This window comes from Elephas maximus, chromosome 9, assembly GCF_024166365.1.
Source record: "Elephas maximus indicus isolate mEleMax1 chromosome 9, mEleMax1 primary haplotype, whole genome shotgun sequence".
In the NCBI taxonomy this organism is placed as follows: domain Eukaryota; kingdom Metazoa; phylum Chordata; class Mammalia; order Proboscidea; family Elephantidae; genus Elephas; species Elephas maximus.
Genome location: NC_064827.1, coordinates 23,264,161 through 23,277,930, shown reverse-complemented (window position 1 = coordinate 23,277,930; position 13,770 = coordinate 23,264,161). Strand labels below are relative to the sequence as shown.

The 13,770-nt window shown below is 39.1% G+C and overlaps 1 protein-coding gene across 9 annotated transcripts in view; it reads left to right on the top strand.

Moving 5' to 3' along the window:
- Positions 1-13,770, top strand: part of MPDZ (multiple PDZ domain crumbs cell polarity complex component) — a 189,377-nt gene that overhangs the window by 58,102 nt on the left and 117,505 nt on the right. For all 9 annotated transcript variants that reach the window (XM_049897166.1, XM_049897162.1, XM_049897163.1 and 6 more), the window contains 4 exons: positions 6,637-6,846; positions 7,940-8,079; positions 9,149-9,362; positions 10,403-10,531. In XM_049897166.1, the coding sequence (XP_049753123.1) occupies positions 6,637-6,846; positions 7,940-8,079; positions 9,149-9,362; positions 10,403-10,531 (693 nt within the window). The remainder of the gene's footprint in view (positions 1-6,636; positions 6,847-7,939; positions 8,080-9,148; positions 9,363-10,402; positions 10,532-13,770) is intronic.

Below are 13,770 nucleotides of genomic sequence, written 5' to 3'. Positions count from 1 at the left end.
TTTGTTACACAGTAATATACAACTATTATATATATCTTGGTGTGATTTTCTTTGTATCTATTTTGGGAAATGTTTACTGACTTTTGAATCTTTAGGTGTTGTCTTTTATCTCCTAGTAAACTCTCAGCCATTTATTTCTTTCAGTTTTTCTTTTTGCCTATTCTTGTCTTTTCTTCTGATACTCCAGTTGTACATATGTTAGGTCTTTTCACTGTACCTAACCTGTGTCTGATTCTATATTCTGTATTTTTTTTTCTTTTTTATCTCTGTTTTAGTATGATTTCTAATGACCTGTCTTCTAGTTCACTAATTGTAATCCTATCTTCTACATTGCCTAATATGCTATTAATTGTATCTAAGCTTTCTTATCTTTTATATTGATGATTCTGTCCTAGAGCTTCAATTTGGCTCCTTTTTTAAACAATAGATTCCAAATCTCTGAAATTATAATTTTTGATATTATTTATTCACTTCTAGAATTTCTATTTGATTCTTGTTTTTATAGATTGCTTTTCTCTATGAACTTGTTCAGAATTTCTTGTGCATTCTCCATCTTTTCGTCAAGTTTCCTTAACATATTAATTATAGTTATTTTTAAGTCTTTGCTAATTCCAGTCTTTGTAGGGTAAATCTGTTTCCATTGTCTGTTTGTTTTCTCTTAACTCTGTCGTTTGAGCCTGGTTTCCTATATGTTGGCAGTATTTGATTGAATGCCAGACATTGTTTATGAAAAAAAAAAAAAGTATGTTGAAGCTCCTTTTTTTTCCTTCTGGCAGGCAGGTAGCATATGGACAGATCACCTTGTTCTTATTTGATTTATTTGCCTTGTTATGCTGATCTGTTTCCACTTTGTCTTGCTCACTACCCTTCAGGGGTCTCAACTGAAAGTCTGGTGTATTTAACAAAACTCCTCCACATTATGGATCCTGAACTCCAATTCGTGTTTTCCCAACTCTTTAGACTTCTGCAACTCTGCCCATTTCTTTAGTCTGCCAGCAGCTTCATCTTTTGTTTCTTAAAAACTTGCCTCCCATATGTACATTCTAGGAGACTCAAAATGCCTCTAAGGGAAATTGCACATAAAATTTTGGACTCACTTCTATGCAGTTTTTTCCTCTCCAGGATCTTGGCCACTAAAATCCTGGCAGCACTGGTAACGCCAGACTCCAACCAACATCACTCTTGCTCAGGTATATTGCTACCTAAGGCATCAGAGAATCAGCAAACCTCCCAAGGGAAAAAAATTAGCAGCAAATGTGTCAGATAGCAGGGGTCCACCTCATTGTACTTTTCCTTTCTCCAGGATCTTGTCTCTTTGTGTTCTGGCTGCTACTTTTTTTTTTTTTTTTTAATACTTTAAAGTTGTTGTTATTGTTTTTTAATAGCTCTTTATACAGATTTTCTAATCATTCTTAGTGGAAGGTTTAGCCCGATATATCCATTCCCACTGAGTGAGCTTAATGGTATCTAGAACTAAAGAGAATTTTTGCTTTCTTGGAATGCCATTGTAGAAGCTCTTAGCCACCTCGTTAGGTGAAAAGATAATTGTACGTTTCTTCTGATGCCCAAAACACTCAACGCATGTCTTTTGAGATACTCTCTAGGTTATGCTCTTTGCAGTTCTCACCAATTAAGTGTACATTTGTCAAAAGTCAGTTATTTTTAAAAGTCCTTTATACCAGTTGTACTTATTTTTATGATTATATGACTTTATTGTATAAGAGCCCTAGTGTTGCAATGGTTAAATGCTCGACTGCTAACCAAAAAATCAGTGGTTCAAACCCACCAGTCACTCCATGGGAGGATAAAAGACCTGGTAATCTGGTCCTGTAAATATTTCAGCCTAGGAAACCTTACATGGCAGTTCTACTCTGTTCTTTAGGATAGGTATGGAGTCAGAATTGACATGATGGCACACAGCAACAACATTATATAATATAAAAACCTAAGACAAAAGAGAGTTGTTTCTGTGAAAACTGATATAAATTATTTTGAAAGACTATATTGATGAAAAGATAAAACAGTTGTTGATGAATTAGTTGTATTTGGGCAAATTGTAAAACCCTGTGGAACGATCTCATAAAAATCTGTAAGGCTTTTTTGCTGAAATTATTTCATAAGTATAAAAAATTCTTGCTCCACATTAAATGAACTGAAATTGAAAATAATACCATTGTTATATGAGTATGGTTTACGCAAGGCAGGAGGTGGGAACCTACCATTTTTAAAGCTATACGCAAAGAGAAATCCTTCTCCCTGTCAAGGTATTTGTCAACAAATGTACAGATTTTTTAAGTTAATTAAACTGCTTAATTGTATGCATTTATTCTGCTCCAACTGTCATTTTCCAGAAACTGAATCAATTACTGGTTCTGATTGCATCTGAGAAGAGGACTTCTCCTATACTTCTAAATACTGAGAGGATCTTTTATCCTGCCCTTTCACAAATAATTTGCAAACTTTTTAATTGAGCAATTTAAAAAAAAAGTTATGTTTTAGGTATCAGCACTAATTAAAATCAATAAATTAAGTGAATGTATTTTTATTTACTCAGTTCGTGAAAGCACTTTTTAGACTGAAATAACATAGCCAGAAGTTAAACGGAGAGCAGATAATTACTTGGTGACTCTTGCTCATTTACTAGCAGCTTCTTATACAGATAGTTTATCTGTATATAAAAATCACCAGATATTTGTGTTTTTGTCTGTTTGTTTTGTGTTCTATAAACCAGGGAGGGGAGTCAAGTTCTTTTTGTTAAACATTTATAGAGACTGTGCTGTAAGTGGAAACTCTGGTGGCGTAGTGGTTAAGACCTGTGGCTGCTAATTAAAAGGCCGCAGTTCGAATCCACCAGGCACTCCTTGGAAACCCTACGGGGCAGTCCTACTCTGTCCTTTAGGGTCGTGATGAGTCAGAATTGACTTGACGGCAATGGGTTTGGTTTTGGTTTTTTGGTGCTGTGAACAGATCTATCAAGGCAAATAAAATTTATCCCTGTTCCTAAAGGAGATTATAGTTCAGAAATACCTTTTAATAAGCAGTTATTATAGCAGATTCAAAGGGTAATTTTGTAATTTATGGGTATAAACTTGCAAATTAAAAAATTTTATGATGGCATAATTAAATGATAACTAAAAAATGTGACCTCTCCAACATTTGCTTTTATATTTATGTAGGCCTCAAGGTCAGGGAGGAATCAGGAGGAGCCACTGATGTTGGTTAAAAAAAAAACAAAAACAAAAACCAAACCTGTTGCCATCGAGTTGATTCCAACTCCATAGAAATTGTATAGGACAGAGTAGAACTGCCCCATAACGTTTCAAAGGAATGACTGGTGGATTCGAACTGCCGACCTTTTGGTTAGCAGCCAAAAGGAACCACTTTGCCACTGGTTCCCCAAAATTGGTTTAACCTTGGGCAAATTAGAGGAAGACAACTAATATTAAATACTTTTATACAAGTCTCTTATTGTATTATTAGACTTGTTCTGATCCTACTAACTTTATTCTGAGAGTGTCTTCTCGTCTGTTGTGTGCTATTGAGTCGATTTTGACTCATAGGACCCTATAGGATAGAGTAGAACTGCCCCTAGGGTTTTCTAGGCTGTAATCTTTACAGGAGCAGATCGCTAGGTCTTTTCTCCCACTGAGCTGGTGGTGGGTTCAAACTGCCGACCTTTCAGTTAGGAGCCGAACACCTAACCATTGCAACCCCAGAGCTTCTTCCTTCATATCTAGTTGCCCAAAATGCCAGAGCTTCTATTTCATCAGTTAACTTCTTATAAATAGACTCTCTTCTTGGAATGAGATTTGTTCATTCTGGCTTACCCTAGTAGACCTCCAAATATTATTTTCCTATGCAGACATACCATAGGCATTAGGTCCTGGTGTGTGGGATCCTCAGCCTGTCGCAGATTTCATTGTGCCATCTGCTTCACCCTGAGCAGTGTGTCCTCAGCTAGCAGACTTTATTAAAGTTGCCATGGCTCAGGATAAAAAAGTCAGGCTTGGCGTAAGAAGCTTGCTTTTGAAAAAATAATAATTGATCATACCTGCTGTAGATTTTAAAATAAGCATTTGAAAGGATTCCCAAATATCTTTTTTCAACAATTGATCTCTTTTTCATCGGTGAGTGTAATACCCAATATAATGGTTGGATTATTGGTAGCTTTGATAACTTAATGAATTTTCTGTTTTATTAAAGGATTGTAGGTAGGAGCCCTGGTGGCATAGTGGTTAAGAGTTTGGCTGCTAACCAAAAGGTCAGCAGGTTGAATCCAACAGCCACTCCCTGGAAACCTTATGGGGCCGTTCTGCGTTGTCCTATAGGATTGCTATATCGGAATCAACCCAACGACAATGGGTTTGGGTTTTTTTTTTTTTGTAGGTAGGATAGGTAATACCTACAAAAAAGTATGTATTGGTGATACATTGCAAAACAGTTTGATAGCTTATGTCAAAGGAAGCTTTTTATTGTCTTATTTTCAGAAATGGTACCTCAAATGGCTGCATGCTTTGTGTATAATATAATGATGAAAGGAACACCAGGATGGAAAAGCCTATGGCACAAAGCACTTATTAGGTCGGTGACTTTGTGCAATTTCGTCATTTGTAAAATGGGGTTAGTAATACCTGGAGGGTTGTTGGGGAGATTAGATCAGAGTAGGTTCATAAAAAAGGGATAAACATTTATTCTGCAAATATATATTGAGGCTGACTCTGTGGAAGTCACTCTCCAAGATTCTGAGTACATAGCAGGGGATCAAATAGTCCAGTTTCCTGTGCCGCAGAACCTCACATGCCAGGCTGTGCCCATTCACTGATATGAAGTCTCCAAGACCACGGGGTGTATGTCAGATGGTGATGAGTGCCATGAACGAAAATGCAACAGGGTAAGCTCATGGACGTGGTGTTGGGTGCTGTCTCTGATAGGGCTGTCAAGAAGGACTTCTGTGAGGTGATATTGAGCACACTTACTAATACAAAGAAACAAGTCATATGGATATTAGGGGAAGGATGTACCTGGCAAAGGGAGCAGCTTGGCAGTTTGAGGAAATGCAAGGTGGCCGGTCTATCTGAAGCCAAGTGGGAAAGGGGTGAAGGGGTAGGGTCTGAGGCTAGAGAATGATCCAGAAACATCATTGATGTAACAGTTCTGATAACTAATTGTAGATAAAAAGAAAAAAACCACATTCCAGGTAATTTATAGAAATATGAAATTAAGGTTGGCTATTTTTTTTTTATTTGTACAGTTTTATCAATTATTCAGCTTTAACTTGGAGCTATTTATAATGAAGATACATACAATTATAGAGTCTTTTTCCAAATGAAATTATCTTTTTTTGTGCTTAAGACATTATACCCTGGAGTAAGTTAAACCATGAGATTTGAGAGTCCAGTCTTCTAGACTGCCAAGTCTGCCCCAGACTCCTGATGCCGACTGCAAGGAGTAATGCATAGGTTTGATAATTCACTAGATGGACTCACAGAACTCGCTGAAATCTATTATACTCAGAGTTATGGTTTATTACAGGGAAAGGATACAGGTTAAAAATTAGCTAAAGGAAGAGGTGCGTGGGGCAGTCTGGGAGGGCTCCACATGGTAGAGGACCTGTTACCCTCCCAGAATTGATGTGTGGAGTATTGCCAAACCATGAAGTGGACCCTAATTTTGGTGTCCAGAGTTTTGATTAAGGCTTCATTACCTAGGCATGATTGATTGATTGATTGATTGCCTGTGTAGTTGAACTCAGTCCTGCACCTTCTTCCTCCCCGGACATCGGGCTGATATCATGTTGCCAACATGAATCACCTCATCAGCACAAACTAAAAGGTGTAGTCACAGGAGCCCACCATCGGTAAAAAAAAACACCCCTAATCACTCCAGAAATTACCTACCAAGGGCAGGGGACAAAGGCCAGCCATCTCTCTGGGTCAGGCCAAATTTCTCTGTTATATATTGTTATAAAAATTCAAGAAATCAGAAGGTGAATGACCCCCTGGAACCCTGTCTCTCAGGAACGAGTGTTATATTGGTTGGTTGATGTATAGTCTTCCAGGTGTTCATTGTATATAAAAACATCTTTATTTTTAATGTATGTGGAATCATTCTGGAGCCCTGGTGGCACAGTGGTTAAGAGCTACCTGAGCTACAGCTGCTAACCAAAAAAGGTCGGCAGTTGGAATCCACCAGCCACTCCTTGGAAATCCTATGGGGCAGTTCTACTCTGTCCTTCAGGGTTGGTATGAGTCGGAATCGACTTGACGACAACGGGTTTTTTTTTTTTTTTTTTTGGTTTGATATCATACTATCCATATTATTCATTTTGCCTTTTTTACTTCCCAGTGGATGTGTATGTTTCTGTGTGTTATAATGAGTTCTCTGAAGTTGAACAATGGAGATAGTTTTTTCCCCCATCTAATAAGTAGTGCTGCATTGAACATCTGTGTACAAGCATCTCTGTATAGTATTCTGATTTTTCTTCCAGAAATAAAGCTCTTAAAGTAAAATGGATGGATCAAAGCTATGGACATTTTAAAATTGCATATGTACTTTATTATTTCTCTCATTTGTATGTTTTCTCTGGAATAGTTTATGGAATGTTAAAATTATTAATAATTTCTGTATTACCTTTAGGTAGACATTGAAACTTCCATGACTTCAAATGTTGAATATGGCCACATTCCACATCTCAGCCCTGCTGTAATTCCTGCTCTGCAAAATGAATCATCTTTATTGTCTCCAAATAATGGGAATTTGGAAGCACTTACGGGATCTGGAACTCCACACATTAACGGGAAACCTACTTGTGATGAATTTGATCAGCTGATCAAAAATATGGCCCAGGTAAGACCATTTCTTCCTCTTAGTTATGATAGGATGTATAATATATGTCAGGGATTAAATTATCTCCCCCAAAAATATGTGTATCAACTTGGTTAGGCCATGATTCCCAGTATTGTGTGGTTGTCTTCCATTTTGTGATTGTAATTTTATGTTGAGAGGATTAGAGTGGGATTTAACACCACCCTTACTCAGGTCACCTCCCTGATCCATGCAAAGGGAATTTCCCTGGGGTGTGGGCTGCACCACCTTTTATCTCTCAGGAGATAAAAGGAAAGGGAAGCTAGCAGAGAGGGGGACCTCATACCACCTAGAAAGCAGTGCCGTGAGCAGAGTGCGTCCTTTGGACCCAAGGTCCCTGCGTGAAGAAGCTCCTAGCCTGGGGTAAAGATTGATGAGAAGGCTGACAGAGAGAGAAAGCCTTACCCTGGAGCTGACGCCCTGAATTTAGACTTTTAGCCTACTTTACTGTGAAGAAATAAATTTCTCTTTGTTAAAGCCATCCACTTGCGATATTTCTGTTGTAGCAGCACTAGATAACTAAGACAATATCTTAAGAATGTGATCATGTCTTTGGCTAATTTTTAAGGATATAATGACATTTATAACATCAGAAAAAACTGGAATGAAAAGGAAGTGCACTTCGTGTGAGTTTAGATGGTTTAGAAATTTTTCTATTAAATTTTACTTGTCTTTATTATCAGATTTTAAACTGAGTATTATATATTGTATTCCAGAAATATGCTTCAAGTTAAATAAAATGCCCCATTCTAGATGATGAGCAATAAAGATTATTTTAAACCAAAAAAATCACGTTGACATCGAGTTGATTTCTCCTCATAGCAACCCTATCGGACAGAGTAGAACTGTCCCATATTGTAGGGTTTCCAAGGAGCAGCTGGTGGATTCGAACTGAGGACCTTTGGGTTAGCAACTGTAGCTCTTAACCACTGTGCCACCAGAGCTCGAGATGTTATCCTAGAAAATTTTTTTTCATTTTCTTTCTTTCCTTTTAAGCAAAGTAGTGCCCCTGATAAGATGACTGTCGCTGCAGTGCGTGGCTTTAATTGTATTTCTTGCTTTATCTCCTGAACAGGGTCGCCATGTGGAAGTTTTTGACCTCCTTAAACCACCCAGTGGAGGCCTCGGGTTTAGTGTTGTGGGACTAAGGAGTGAAAACAGGGGAGAATTAGGAATCTTTGTGCAGGAGATACAGGAGGGCAGTGTGGCTCACAGGTGAGACAGCATCTTTTCTGTTTTTGATACCACCATCAAAAAGTTTCAATCACTGTGGGAGGATCTGAAGAAAACAAAAATAAATAAAAACAAACAGAAAATAATAGTAACTTGTCATTCACCAGTTTTAGTCCTTGGGTAGTTCAGCTGGTCAATGTGCTAGATGGCTAATTGAGAGGCTGAAAGTTCAAGTCTACCCCAAGATGCCTCAGAAGAAAAGCCTGGTGATCTTCTGAAGAATCAGCCATTGAAAACCCTGTGGAGCACAATTCTACCCTAACACACATGCGTTGCCACGAGTCAGAACCCGCTCAACAGCAACTGGATAAGTTGTAACATTGCCATAGTCTCGAGAAAGTTCAAGTCCATTGAAATAAGAGTAGCTTTTAAATATATTCATAACTGAGTTACCTTTTAGTAGGGAAAAGAAGATTTGAGTAGCACATCATTTTTTCAGTTATAAGATGGTTCTTTAATATTAGATTTTTGAAATTATTAATGCAGAAAAATATACAAATGGCCCATGATATCTTGAGCCATATTTAATTAATATACTCAAAGTACTAAGTAAATACAGGCATCTGTACTTTAATTTTTGGAGAAGACCTGGTGGTGCTGTGGTTAAGCACTCGGCTGCTACCTGAAAGGTTGGTCATTTGAATGCACTGGCTGCTCAAAGAGAGAAAAATGTGCGTGGCAGTCTGCTTCCCTAAAGACTACAGCCTTGTTTCCTGTTCACGGTGGAGTCTGTCCTAGAGGGTCCCTATGAGTCGAAATCACTTTTAGAAGTTAGGAACCTCCAAGATGTAATGTAAGGGTTGAGTATGTAGCTGAAAGAAGAAGGCTTTTAAATGGGAGGAATTGATTAGGAGTGGCAGTGCACCTACCTTCAAAGAGAGTTGGGCATCTGGAGCCAAAATATTTTTAAAAAGTCAGACTGCAGGAAAAGATTAAAAAAGGGTAGAAATTAGAAAATGGGATTAAAAACAACCTGAAAGTATGTGGCAAAGAAGCTGTCATTTCCAGGAGAGCTGTCATCTCTTTTTCCTCTTTTTTTGATCCTTGATAGAGATGGAAGATTGAAGGAAACTGATCAGATCCTTGCTATCAATGGGCAGGCACTTGATCAGACAATTACACATCAGCAGGCTATTAGCATCCTGCAGAAAGCCAAAGAGAATGTCCAGCTGGTCATCGCCAGAGGCTCCTTGCCTCAGCTCATCAGCCCCATAGTGTCCCGTTCTCCCTCTGTGGCCAGCACCATTTCAGCTCACTCCAATCCGGTGAGTATAGAACATGTTCAAAAAGAACAGAACACACTTTTCTAGTTCTTTTTGGTAGCCTAGGCTTCCAATTTCTGAGCTTCTTCGTATTTCCCAAGTTTTAGCCAATTTATTCTTTTATCTGTCTTTACCCTGGAGTATTTGTTAGTCATGATTCAGTTTATAGCTTCTGAAACAACCTTTGGTTTTCCTCGAATAGTTTTTCACTTGACTGCATTTCTCAAAGAAAATTTAGGTCTTTAACAACATCAACTTTACCTGTAGAAAGATATAATCTTGATTTTGCTCTGTAAATTATTAAATCATTCAGCGAGCTGTCCGTGACTTTAAGTAATCATCTAATTTGGAACCCTGTCTCCAGGCAGGATTATGCAGAAAGTACCCTTAACTGGGCAACAGTTATTTTCTTGATCTTTTTCTTTTTTTAAGAAGTTCTACAAAGAATCTTGTAAATCAGTGCCTCTCTTTAATTGGTCAAGTGCAGTTACTGTAATGATGAGTTGATGATTCAAGATTGATTATATCAGGAGCATTTACAATCTGTTCAAAGTGAAGTCCAGGCAGTACAGGTAGTTCCCAACTTATGACATCTTCCAGTTTCAATGAAACGCAATTAATGGCCCTCTGTTTTTGTTTTTTTGTGCATCTTATTGCTGGTGATATGTACTACCTACAGTGTTAAAATATATCTGTAAGTTTCCAAACCCCAAAGACAAATAAAGATGCAATTTATAAAAATATTTTTAATAAAAGGCAATGATAATGAACATTTAAAAGAAAAAAAGATGTTTGACTTACGTCAGCACTGACTTATAATGGAGTCGTTGGAGGGAACCCCATTGTAAGTTGGGGACTACCTGTATATATATATACCAAATAAAAGGGATAAAAGTACATTGTTAGGACTCATTATTATGTCTGAATTCAATGATTTAACACTAATCATAAAATAATAATACTTAACAAAGATCTCAACTGTAATAAAACATTGCTGTTTTTTCCCAAATTTTTGCAAATTCATATAGGAGATTTGTTTACAGGTTCACTGGCAGCATGTGGAGACTATCGAGTTGGTGAACGATGGATCTGGTCTGGGATTTGGCATCATAGGAGGAAAAGCAACTGGTGTGATAGTCAAAACCATTCTGCCTGGGGGAGTAGCTGATCAGGTAAGCTACTCCAACCAGTCTTTTACGCTGTTTTATCAAGAAGTATGACCATCTTTTATCTTTTCTGTTAGAAAGAAGAAACTTTGGTCTTTGATAATGTTTGAAGTGTTATCTAGTACTGCTGTAACAGAAATACCACAAGTGGGTGGCTTTAACAAATAGCAATTTATTCATTCTCTCACAGTCTAGAAGGGTAGAAGCTTGAATTCAGGGCCCTAACTCCAGCAGAAGGCTTTCTCTCTGTGTCAGCTCTGGGGGACGGTCCCTGTCATCAGTGTTCCATTGGGTCTAAGAGTTTCTCAGAGCAGGGGCCCTGGGTCCAAAGGACATACCCTTCTCCTGGCTCTTCTTTCCTGGTGGTATGTGGTCCCTCTCCTCTCTGCTTACTTCTCTTTTTTATCTCAAAAGAGATTGACTCAAGATGCAGCCTAATCCTATAGATTACATCCTGCCTCATTAACATCGTAGAGGATTTACATCACATAGGATAAATTCATCAGATCACAAGATGGAGGACAATTACACCATACTGGGAATCACAACCTAGCCAATTTGACACATATTTTGGGGGGACACAGTTCAATCCATAACATTCTACCCTTGGGCCCCCCAAAATTGATGTCCTTGCTACTTTTAAAACACATCCACCGCATCGTGTCATCCCAAAAGTCTTAAATCAACTCCAAATCCAGATTCCGTTCTGGAAAAAATTCCTCTTCATCTGAAATCTAGAATACAAGTTATCTGCTTCCAAAGACAATGGTGGAATGGACACAAGGTAGGCATTTCCATTACAAATGGAAAAATTGTAGGGAAAGGAAGGATAATAGGCACTAAGCAAGTCAGCAGAACACATAACATTAGCTCTGAAGACTGGAAAATAATCCTCTGTTCTCTGAGACTGTTTAGGCAGTGGCCCTGCCCTCCAGACTCTTGAGTGTTGATCATACTTTACAGATTCTGGGTGGAGGCCCCTCGGCCCTGAACCTCAGCTCAGTCTTCCAGGCCTACTGGGACAACAACTCTCCTCCTTTGGATTTGGGCGGCCCCATTCTCCTAGTCTGTAGGAGTGGCAACCCTACCCCGTTGGCCCCAGGAGGCCTGGCTCTTCTGCCCTGTGGGCATGGCAGCCCAACCCCCTCAGCTTTGGGCGTCAGATCTGGCCCCATCCTGCTGGCACTCGTGAACAGCAGCCCCACACTCCGGAACTGAATTGGTAAAGATCTGACTCTTTGAAACCTAGGAGGCCACGGTCCCACCCTTTGAGACCCAGCAGGCTGTGGCTCTACCTTTTGAGACCTCAAAGGTCATGACCTTAACCGTTGAGACTGAGGCAGCTCCGCTTCCTGTGTTCCCTGTCTCTTCAGCTTCTGTTTCCTGGTTCCTTGGCCTCTTGTCCCCTTTGGCCCTCTTGGGCCTGGTGTCTGCTCTGCTGGGGCACGTGTTCTGAAGCTCTTTAGCTCCACCAGTAAGTGCCTGAAGGGATCCCACTCCTCCAGTAAACCTCGTCTCAAAAGCACTCAGTTCTCACTCTGTGGATCAGCAAGCCTAGCTCCACCAGTAAGTGCTCAGAGCATCCCACTCTGCCAGGAGGCCTCCTGCACAAAGGCACTCAGCTCTCTCACTCCATGGGTTGGCTCCCATGCCATCTCGCACTGGTCTCCTGGTTCTGCTTCTGCCGTTTCTCTGCTGTTACTTCTTGCCGTCTTTGCTGTCTCTGATGTTACAGCTCTCCTCACTTCCTTCTGAGCCCTCACCAGAATTGTCTGTGATATCCATAATTCCATCAACAATCTGTTCATAGAAATCAAGGCTTTTACTATTAGGCACCTTAAAACCCTTCCAGCCTCTATCCATTTGCAGTTTCAGGACCACTTGCACACTTTAAGTTTCTGGTAGAGCAGCACCCCACTCTTGGTACCAAATTCGGTGTTAGTTATCAAGTACTGCTATAACAGAAATACCACAAATGGATGGTGTTAACAAACCGGAATTTATTCATTCTTTTACAGTCTAGAAGGCTAGAAGTCCGAATTCAGGGTGCCAGCTCCAGGGGAAGGCTTTCTCTCTCTGTCAGCTCTGGGGGAAGGTCCTTGTCATCAATCTTCCCTTGGGTCTAGGAGTTTCTCAGTGCAGGCACCGCACCCTGGATCCAAAAGATACGCTCTTCTCCTGGCTCTTCTTTCTTGGTGGCATGAGGTTCCTCTCCTCTCTACTCATTTCTCTTTTTTATATTTCAAAAGATAGTGACTCAAGATACAACCTAATCCTGTAGATTGCATTCTGCCTCATTAATATAATTATCTCTAATCTTGCCTCATTAACTTCACAGAGGATTTACAACACACAGTATAAATACATCAGATCAAGACAACCACACAATAGTAGGAATCATAGCCTACCCAAGTTGACACACGTTTTAACCCGTTGGTGTCAAGTCAATTCTGATTCATAGTGACCTTACAAGACAGAGTAGAACTACTCCGTAGGGTTTTTTTGGGAGACACAGTTCAATTCTTAACACAAAGGAACTGAGTTAGCATCTTGTATTTCACTGGGCTGTCCCTAAAGTGTTCTCTTAGACCTGGGGGAAGTTACATTTGAAAAGGGCAATTGATCCTAAGTTAGAGTTACAAACAATGATCTTAAGATATTTAGAACCACAGACTAAAACTAAGCTTATGGTTTTGATCATTGTAGAGGTAGCCATATTTGTAAACCTAGTCAGCTGTTTTATAACCACAAGCTATTGTGGAAAAACAATATGTATTATTAAGAGCAAAAAAGATTTAACTTGTCCCTTTAATGATGGGTCGCTGGTACCATCTTGCATATGAAAAGCACAGCCTATTTTCATTACTTAGAGTACTTCATATAAGCATCACCATCTATGATATGTGACAGTGTTGAAATATATGTGAAAAAACGTTTAATAATTGTATTAGCTATGACATACTTTAATTTGAGAAGTTATGCTAGTTTAAGTAACTTTTGCCTTGATTGTAACCTTTTGTTTTATAAACCTCTGTGTTTTTGCATGTGTATATGAACGTCACACTCGGAAGTCAGGTTCATCAAACATTTCTCAAGTTCACAAATGAAAATTCCATTTAATGGCAACCTTGTCAGTAGGGGTATTAACACTAATGCAATAGTATCCAAAATTTTTCTTCCTTTTAAACATCAGCCAGCATCTAGCAGTGTCAATGAAGTCCCTTTGTGGTATAAACAGTTAATGT